Source organism: Diadema antillarum, unplaced genomic scaffold (genome assembly GCF_040938485.1).
Source record: "Diadema antillarum isolate AM-2024a unplaced genomic scaffold, OU_Dant_1.0 seq00000407_RagTag, whole genome shotgun sequence".
Lineage (NCBI taxonomy): Eukaryota > Metazoa > Echinodermata > Echinoidea > Diadematoida > Diadematidae > Diadema > Diadema antillarum.
Genome location: NW_027271395.1, coordinates 33,935 through 44,280, shown reverse-complemented (window position 1 = coordinate 44,280; position 10,346 = coordinate 33,935). Strand labels below are relative to the sequence as shown.

The following is a 10,346-nucleotide window of genomic DNA, read 5'->3' as shown; positions in this document are numbered from 1 at the left end:
TGACCAGGCAAGCTATCCCCAGTGGATGCGTGTGGATGTGTCATGTTCCGATGGGAGTACTGTATCGGGGCCAACGTTTGGCCTCTGCTATGGTTATGATATTTGGAATCCAGATATCACAACGTCAACATGCACTTCAGGTAAATCAAGTCACCATAATACTTCCATCGTTCAAGATATTTTCCTTGATTACAACTACATGTATTATTAGATTTTATACAATGCTATATTGCTATCAATTTTCGCAGATGTAATTTTCCTACTGATATTCTATTCCAATACATTATTTATTAGAGTTTTTGTGTAATACAATTAAGATCAAAAATTAATTTGAGTTATGTATATATATTGGGTTTTTTGGGGGTAACATGATTAAGATCAAGTGTGATTGTGAGTTAAATATATATATATATATAATATATACATATATATATATATATATATATATAATATATATCATAATATACATAATGTATTTGTATATTTGTATATATAAACGTATCATTATGATACAGAGAGAGGAGAGAAGGAGAAAAAGAGAGATATTTTATACAGAGAGAATAATGTGCATTTATAGTAGGACAAATTTGTAATGGACATATTGTTTATGTGTAATAACGCCTGTTTTTTAGTTTACCAATGTTGTTATTGCTATCATCATCATCATTACAAAACAATTATTATAATATATCATATATCGTGATAATTGTTATCATGTACATTTCTTTCATGAGTTCCATTGACCAGTTCCTGCATGGAAATCCGCAATACATGAGATAATCACATCAAAATGGAAATAAAAATATTAGTGTTTTTATCATGATCCAAATAAAGTTTACAGTATGAATTTGTTAAAATGTGACGATTATGATGATGATGATGATGATGATGATGATGATGATGATAAACACGGTTGTTATACCGGCATTGCACCATTGTCATCATATGACTTCTATATCATAAACTGTCACCTTCATCATAAGAAGAGCCAATTAAAACTCTATTTGTCTCGTTTTAGTTTCGTGCGTACCACCTGATGTCGGTGATGGCGGTGTAATCACCACTCCCTACAAAACTTCCTACGATCCCGGGGACGCGGTTCAGTTCTCCTGCCCGCAAGGAGGGGTCACGGGGTCTTCTTCTGCCACCTGTCACACTGATGGTTCCTGGAGCTACGAAGGGACCGGCCTACCATCATGTCAAGGTAAGAAGCAATGCCCATAGAAAAAACAGTCTTCCCAAAGTTATGCTGTATCACCATGCCTCACGAAATGAGGCTGCGTGAGGAGTGTATAGGGCATGAACGATTATCAACTCGTGACTTACGTGTAGTTGAAATCGATTTTTTTTTTGTTTAATATTAATCTGCGAAATTTTGCTCGAAAAAAGAATGACTTATTACACATACACAGACCATCGCATTCAAAATAAATTGGCGCAACACTCTTAAGTTTGCCGTCATTGGTCGCAGAAGGTGTCATGAATGGTGCTTAAGAAAAAGACTCAGTTTTGTACCTGATAGTGCGTCATATGAACGCTAATAAATGTGAAATAAATGCAAAAAAAAAAGGGGAAGGTAATCCCACGGAAAAACAAATCGGTGTACTCATTCAGACATTATTACTCTTAAAATGTTCTGATTCAATTCAATTCAATTCAATTCAATTCAATCATAGTTTATTTCCAATCAACGAAAATCAAAAACATAGTACAATGTATACATGTCATTAACTGATATTGTTCAAACGCTTGCAAAAGATTCATGTAATATACGAGACAAATTATAGAACAACATATATGTACAATAATAAAGAGGAACACTGTACAAATACTACGTGGGCGAGCGGAAAGTAAATTCGATCATGGAAAATAGTGATCCACTAAAAAGCAAAGCTTGTCGGACGTGGATCGCTAGATAAATAATGAGTGAATGATATACTATTCTATAACAATATACATGTAGTTATTTTGAGATACACAGGTCGGGAAAAAAAAATATAGAATACCAATGCTATAGTGCCCGGACACTGTTCATTGAACCACATGTACCGGGAAAATAAGAGAAGGACAATACATTCGTACACACATTCAATTACCCACACGCATATACACTGTTGGACGCGAGACAGTACCGAGAGGAGAGAAGACGGTAACAATACAAGTCTACGAAGAACAATAGACAGGAAAGGAAAAGGAGAGAAGAAAGAAGAGAGGTCTGCACACAGAACACGCCAAGTGCTGCGACATCAGGACAGGTGAAAGCTCAAGCATAAATTATAGCAATTTAACTTATCTAAGATTATAAGTAGAAAGTAAATGTTTTCTGAGTTTATATTTAAATGTGACAAATTTGGGGGAATCTTTTAAACTATTATCTAAATTATTCCAAAGTCTGGGTCCAGTATAAAGAAATGTATTTTGGGCATGTGCGGTTCTCATTAACGGAAGATGGAATTCGTCGGATCGTCGCGTGGGATAGTTATGAACATGACTGTTTCGATGAAATAAATCGTGGAATATTTTAGGTAAAAAGGTACTGTTGTAATTAAACATAAACTGACCAAGTTGAAACACATACAAATCATTTACTTTTAATATTTTATGGTCAGAAAACAAAGCATCTGTATGTTCACGGGTATGTAAATTAAAAACAATTCTAAGCGCTTTCTTTTGCAATAAAAGAAGTTTATCAAGTAACATCTGATATGTATTACCCCAAGCAAGAATCCCGTAGTTTAAATAAGGGAGTATCAAACTAGAATAAAGAGTTAATAATGCAGATGAAGGAAGATAATATTTTAATCTATTCATTACGCCAATGTTACGTGAAATAATTTTACATATGTTATCAATATGATTCCTCCATGAAAGCTTGTTATCAACGCAAACACCAAGAAATTTAAAAGAAGAAACTTCTTCTAAGGGAGTAGTATCAAATGTTATATTGCCTGGGAGGCTATCTAAAGAATTACTAAAAAGCATAACTTTTGTTTTTTGAATATTTAATGACAATTTGTTTGCGTATATCCATTGTATGACCTTTATCAATTCTTCATTGACTGTTCTTATTAAGATATTTGGGTCAGGGTGGGAAAAAAAAAGATTAGAGTCATCCGCGAATAATATGAATGATAGTTTCTCCGAGGATCTATGAAAATCATTAATATAAATAATGAATAACAATGGGCCTAATAAACTCCCTTGTGGAACACCACATGCAATTGTTTTACTTTGAGAGTCAAAGCCGTTGACATGTACAAATTGGGATCTTTCTGATAGGTAACTCGTGAACCACTCCAAGGCCTTTCCACGTATTCCATAATGAGACAGTTTGGCGAGAAGTATTCCGTGGTTAATCGTGTCAAAGGCCTTGGAGAAGTCCAAGAAGATACCTATTGTGTGTGAACGTGTGTCGAGTGCGTGTGTGACTTTGTCGATGAGGGCAAGTAGTGCGTGTGTTGTGCTGTGATTTTCCCTGAATCCAAATTGAAAGTTTGAAAATATGTCGCAGGTTTTAAGAAAACGTACTGTCCTGGTGTAGACTATTCTTTCAAGAATCTTAGAAATAGAAGATAATAAAGATATGGGTCTATAGTTATTGACATCATCCTTCTCCCCTTTCTTATAAATAGGAATTACTTTCGCAATTTTCATGCTATTTGGCACATGGCCAGTTGCAAGCGATGAGTTGATAATATGTACTAAGGGATCCACTATTTGAGGAATTATGTTTTTTATCAAATAGTTGTCAATTCCGTCGTGGCCAGGACTTTTACCTTCTTTCAAATTGGCAACAATCTTTATTATTTCTTCTTTATATGTTGGGTCAAAAAATATAGTTTTAGAGTTAGGTGTATCTAAAAAATCACTAAAAGATTTACTAGAAAGAGGAATATTTTGAGAAAGATTTTTTCCAATTGAAGAAAAGAAGTCATTAAAAATTTCAGCCATGCCAGCGGGAGTGTTGCTGGAGGCATTGCCCCACCGAACTTCAGAAATATTAGATGAATTGTTAGGTGTATTCATAGCATTCTTTAATGTTTTCCATGTGTTTTTAATGTCATTTTTATATTTGCTTATCTGATTAACATAAAAAAATTTCTTCTGCGTACGCAATAATTTGATGAGTGTGTTTTTGTATGAAACATATTTTTTCTTATTTTTTTCAGTGGGATTACATCTATATTTATAAAACAAATTATTTTTCCTATTTATAGATCGTAATATAGACTGGGTTATCCACGGGAGTCTTGGAATTTGCTTATATCTATTTTTTATGTTACGCAGGGGAATATGGTTATCGATTTCGGAGGTAAGAGTAGATATGAAATAATCATAAGACAAATTGACATCGGTAGTGTTGTATACAGAAGACCAATCGAGTTCTTTTAAACTGTTTTGGAGACTTGTAAGATTATCTGCAGTAATCTTACGACGCTTATGATAATTATTTTGTTTATTCAGTTTAATTGGAACCTGAGCAAATATAGGAAAATGGTCAGTGATGTCTGAGAGGACGATACCAGACTCAGGAAGTGGAAGAACATTACAAAAAATGTTATCTATGAGGGTAGCCGATTGGCTGGTGACACGGGTAGGCTTGGAAATTAATGGTAAAAACGAAGCAGACATTAATGTTTCTATAAATTCTTTTGAACTGTTTTGGGAGTTACATTTCATGAGATCGATATTAAAATCGCCCATCAGAAATGTATCTTTAATAGATATCATGGGATTTTGTACTAAATCCTGCAAAACTGTCAAAAAATCATTCAAATTCGACCGAGGGGGCCTGTAAATTACACCAATCATAATGTTTTTTCCATGTGGATTTATCAATTCAATAAAAAGGGATTCGAGTACATCGCTCATAACACTAATCTCCTCATGTATAATATATTTAAATTTTTTCGAGATGTACAAACCAACTCCTCCACCAACTCTCTCATTTCTATTTCTAAATACAAATTCGAATCCAGGTAAAGAAAATAAATGACTGATATTAGAGTTCAACCATGTTTCTGTTAGCCCTATGATGGAGCAAGATTTATGATCTGGGTTTTCTAAGAGTAAGCGCAACTTATCAAAATTTTTATTGATACTGCGTATGTTAAAGTGAGCTAACAAAAATGTTTCATCAACTGTATTCGTGATCCGATTTTTATACTGATTTTCGGTCAAATAAACACACGATGGACTCTGGACTGGATCATTTGAGTCAAAGTTATATTCAAATTCTTGTGCTGAGGTATTGTATTTATCGGATATGTAATCTTCATATAAACTGGAGATCATATTTGCATGATCAGATTCAAAGTGCCTTACTGTGTTATAGAATTCATCATTATTCAAGGAATTAAAAGCAAAATTTATTGTGATTACCTTACAGCGGCTTGTGCAGCTCCAGATAATACGAACGGAACGGCATCGTACGGTACCGGAGAAGTTCTCTTGTTCCAGTGTCTGCCCGGTTATTCTCTACAAGGCTCGGGTGACACTGTCACAACGACTTGTGACGACGGAACCTGGAATCCTGCCGTCGAATGTGTCTCAAGAGGTGAGCGTTAAAAGTCTCTATAGCAGCAAAACAATTTAACTCACATAGCTAGGCCAATCATAGGTATAATGAATGTGTATGATTATGTACATGTATGTTTGCATGTGTTTGCATGTGTGCATGCAGGTGTATATTAACCTGCAAGTCACCTCAGTTTTGACTTGATGCTAATCTTGGTCTTATCCTTTTCATTTTAACAGTACCTCTTAACGTATATTTTCAACTAATTGTTACACTCTTTGTCATTATTTGTAGGCCTGTTTTTACCCAACATGTATGAATGCAACATCATTCTGTGTACTGGAACTTTCAATGATAGTACTTATTTATCGTATTCCTGTAACACTCGCCCTCTGTCACCCCCTCCCCCTATGTCAGTTTTTATCATTAGCCTCTCACAGGGGAGAGAGAGAGGGTAATAGGCTCGATTAAAAAAAAAGAGTCACAATCAGAAGTAGAGGACATGGAATAACAGAACGCTTGGCATTTCCCAGTGTCCTCCCAATCGATGCTGGAGTGAAAGTGTTAAAGGTATATTGGTAGGCCTATAATGGTACATATTGGTGGATATGAGAATTGGGCTTTTAACTTTTTGCGGGATATCAAGAAACAACTTGTGAAATAGTACAAAGCGTACCATTCTAAGAGAATTCAAAGTTTATTTGCTGAAAATCGTTTTTCGAATGGCTGAGATATACAAGAACAAAGTAAAACAAAGCGTTTGTAAGAAAAGGTGGGTCCCACCTTTTATTAGGATTGCTCTGTTTGGGGTATCTCAGCCATTTCAAAACCAATTTTCATCAAATAAACGTTTAATTCCTCTTGGAATTACATACTCTTTCATATTTCATAAGAGGTTTCTCGTTATCTCACCCAAAATGTTGGAAACCTGAAGTTATGTTTCAACCAAAACTATACGATCTCTTAGGGGCAGAATCCCCTCCAGGTAACGGCTCGAGGACCTGACGAGCAGAACCATTCGTTGACAAGCTGTTGGTACAGTACAGGGTTCATACTCATTCGGTTACTTTTCATAAAATGCCTTGAGAAGTTAATGCTGGTACCATCACTGATAAAGTTGAATTATTAGTTGTAATAGTAACGGTATTTTTTTTTTCAGCCATGAACAGCGTGTCGCCATGTTGACAGTATATCTTTTTAAAATCTTTTTCTCTTTTCTCGTTTTTAAAAAATGCAATTCCAGTATTGATTGGGCTGGTACCTTCACTGATTGATCATTTGTTTCGAGATTTGCCACATGTGACCACCGTAATATTTTTTATATCATGTCTTTATATTCATTGTGTTTACAGAACACTGACATAATCTATTGTTATGACTATGATTGTAAACATGTGCAATTCAACCTTTGGCTGCCAGACACGATTCTTAATAAAAACCTGTTCAATTCATTTCAATTCAATACAATTCAATTCAATGTAATCAATGATAGATATTCATCTGGGAACATGCATTCTAAAAGTTGTAAGGGGAAACTTCTAGTACTATGCACAGTGCCATGGCCATGAGATCTTTAGAATGACCGTATTTTATTATGTCACCTCTTAGGTATGTCAACACAATTTCAGGTTGGTAACATGCTGTTGAGCTCTACATTCCATCTAGGGACGATAATGATTACGATCCCTGTTACGTCTTCTGTCTCACATCGCAGGCTGTCCGGTACCAGAAGTTCCAGAGGGCGTCAGTTATTGGGGGAATCCATGGGATGGGTTCTTCGAGCATAACCAAAGAGTTGACCTAGAATGTGATGATGACAAGACTCCCATTGGCCCACAGTACTCCTACTGCAATTCGACCAACCAATGGGAACCGGATCAAATGCTGCTACAATGCTATGGTGGGTATAATAAAATTTATATTGAATTTGATTGTGGGCCGCATGGGTTCCCACCATATAAATGATTTCAAATGCCATTCATCAAATAATGCTTGCATACAGTTATATATTATCTTATTCAGTTATGCTGGCATTACTGATACACAAAACTAGATTTTCGAAAGGAACTTATAACGTTCTTATAAGAACAACTGGTTGCTTTACGGCCGCACACAAAGCGATCTCATATCGAATTTTCCAAAGAAGCGTGCGTTATGCGAATAAAGCTATTAATGTGAAATTATAAAGTAACTAGAAAAAAAAATCATTTTTTTTACATCTCATATCTACATCGTTTGACACTTCTCCGATACAAGATTGTCAAAATGGTTGCATCTAAGTGTATCATCATCAGATTCTGTCTAATCTAATCCTATTCACCATCAGACAAATGCCAAATTCCATCCTTTGATGACGCTCGCCTTATTCACAAATCCACCATGACGGGTGAGTCCATGCATTCCACCTACAACCACCGTGACACGGTCGAATTCCTGTGCGAAGCGGATCTATACCTGCACGGCCCCCAGAGCGCCACCTGCTCATCAGGGACCTGGTCCTTCAACATCGGTGGACCTTGGCCTGCCTGCAGAGGTATACATGTAGCTCTCACACTGTCCTGCTAGCTATTTCCCTAATTGGTGACATGCGTTGAAAACAAAGCAACCCAAATGATTAAAGATAACAATACACAATGAACTGTAGAACAGAAGCATTATTCAAGTCTCAATGTTATTTACAGACTCTGGTGTGAGACGTAAAACGGCACGGGCTACAACTAGCTTGTACAAGTGCTCTCATCCTTTTGTTGTCTGACTTTATTTTCTCAAAACGAACTTTCCTGTAATTCAAACATAGGGAAAGTGGACAAAATGCCAATATCTTAACTTTCATTCATGTGTATGGGCCCAGACACGACGACGATGGTCGTTTTTTGTGTGTTTTTTGTTTGTTTGTTTGTTTGTTTGTTAAGAAACATCAGTAACTCTCAGAAACTGTTCTTTCCAATGAATCTATGAATGCGTTCTGGCATGCAACGAACACGGGGCATCAAGAAGCATCTTATATGCCAGGTATTGACATGTTGAAGGAATAAACTCATTAAAATGATGTTTGGTTAGAAGGGATGGACGGTATCCAAATCTCTCGCTGAATGTCGTTCACGCAACTAAACATACATACATTCATTCATTATTACCATGATTACCTTGCAGCCAACTGCACGGGACCAGTGAACACGGACGTGGCGGACGAATTGTTTCGCCACGGCGACGTACACACATTCCAGTGCGCCCAAACTCCAGGGATGATCAGACTAGGTGGTCCCAGAGCATTCTGCGATGATGGAGCGTGGAAACCCAACGTTCGTTGTGCTTGTAAGCAGTTCATCATCAGAACTATCGCTACGCATCTTCCGTTGTATATTCCTCATTATTTTGAACATACACTGTATAACTATGATGCATATTTCTATCTGTTTCTGTCTGACTGCCTTGTCACCCATGCATTATAATAATGTTCGTACATTATTGTATACATACAATATATAATTATGAAGAGTTTTAAGGCAAAAATCGACATATTCGTCTTTATCAGTTTGAGATATTCGATAGCGAAGATGCTGAAAAGATAAAGATATGACCATAATGTATATCTGACAATTCTACTTATGTCTCTAAAAAATACTTCCTGTTATCTAACGAGTGCAGCATCTTTGAAAAGATTTTTTCTTCTTTTTCAAAGCTTTGAAATCAACGTTATAACTCTGCTTTTGCATTGAAACTCTTCGTCATTAATGTACCATTAACTTTCTTATATACACACACTCAGGAAGACTAAGAGAGTAATGTGGGTGTAGCGTCTTTAATACAGGTGTTCGGTATTACTCTGGCTAATCGTGCAATACGAGAAATCGCTAGTGATAGAATCGTATCGAGGAAGTAGACGAACAAGAGAAAGTAGCCAAAGAAAAGGATTCAGACTAAAATCAGCTGATTATTCTGTTAAAATACATTTATTCTGAAAAACAACGTTATTAGGTCTTTACATAAAAAAGAAAATATATGTCCGTTTTGTGTGGACAGATCACAATTACTTTTCATAATGTTCGGAGCTGTTAAATTGTAATATAGTCAACACTATTTCCACCTTGGATAAATACGAGATCATGCACTCAGACGCAATTTGATTACCAACGGACCAGTGCACTTCGCTCTGGTTAAGGATAGGACCTACTCCCGACAAATATAACACCCATGAATAATCTAATTTGCATGTTCTTTTTATCTCACGCAGTGAACACCGAACTGTGAAGAACCATGTACCTGACATACGTGTACAGGGAACAGAGAACGGACAGTGACGTACCCATCGTTTATACAAAGCATCAGTTTTGTATGTTGCGTTTTCATAGTTAGAAATTACTCAGAAACATTATTCCTATTTAACCCATACTACTGATATTTCATCAGTGGTTTAAAATCAAACACTTAGTATTGCTGATGGCAGTTTCCGCCTCCTGCAGTCATTGGCAGTCACTTAAACTCATCTCGGGGAAGCTGTAAAATCGAGCGCACCTGTACATGTACGCATGATTGTACAAGTAGACGAAGACATCCGAAGCATTCCTAGACTTGTCTGATCCCTTCATTACATTTTAACCAATCACGGAGCTAGAAGAAAGGAAGGCACAACAGCCTAGCTGGATATTTTTCTTTTCACTGGAAAAGTACTCGCCATGATCATTGACCAATGTCTTCTTTTACGTATTCCGATCTTCGATATTGATCGAAGGTTGTTATCAACATTGACCCGAACTACATGGAGATGAATGCGGTAGCACATACGGAGACTAATCAACGGAAGAGCTCCAACTGGGTTTTTGCAGGA

General features: G+C 36.4%; 1 protein-coding gene across 1 annotated transcript; it reads left to right on the top strand.

Moving 5' to 3' along the window:
• The first annotated feature begins 368 nt into the window (after positions 1-368).
• LOC139732241 (beta-2-glycoprotein 1-like) lies at positions 369-9,769 on the top strand. Its single transcript, XM_071643117.1, has 7 exons — positions 369-390; positions 1,019-1,204; positions 5,390-5,557; positions 7,233-7,418; positions 7,845-8,051; positions 8,672-8,833; positions 9,753-9,769. The coding sequence occupies exons 1-7, from the start codon at positions 369-371 to the stop codon at positions 9,767-9,769; spliced, it is 948 nt and encodes a 315-aa protein (XP_071499218.1).
• The last annotated feature ends 577 nt before the right edge of the window (positions 9,770-10,346 follow it).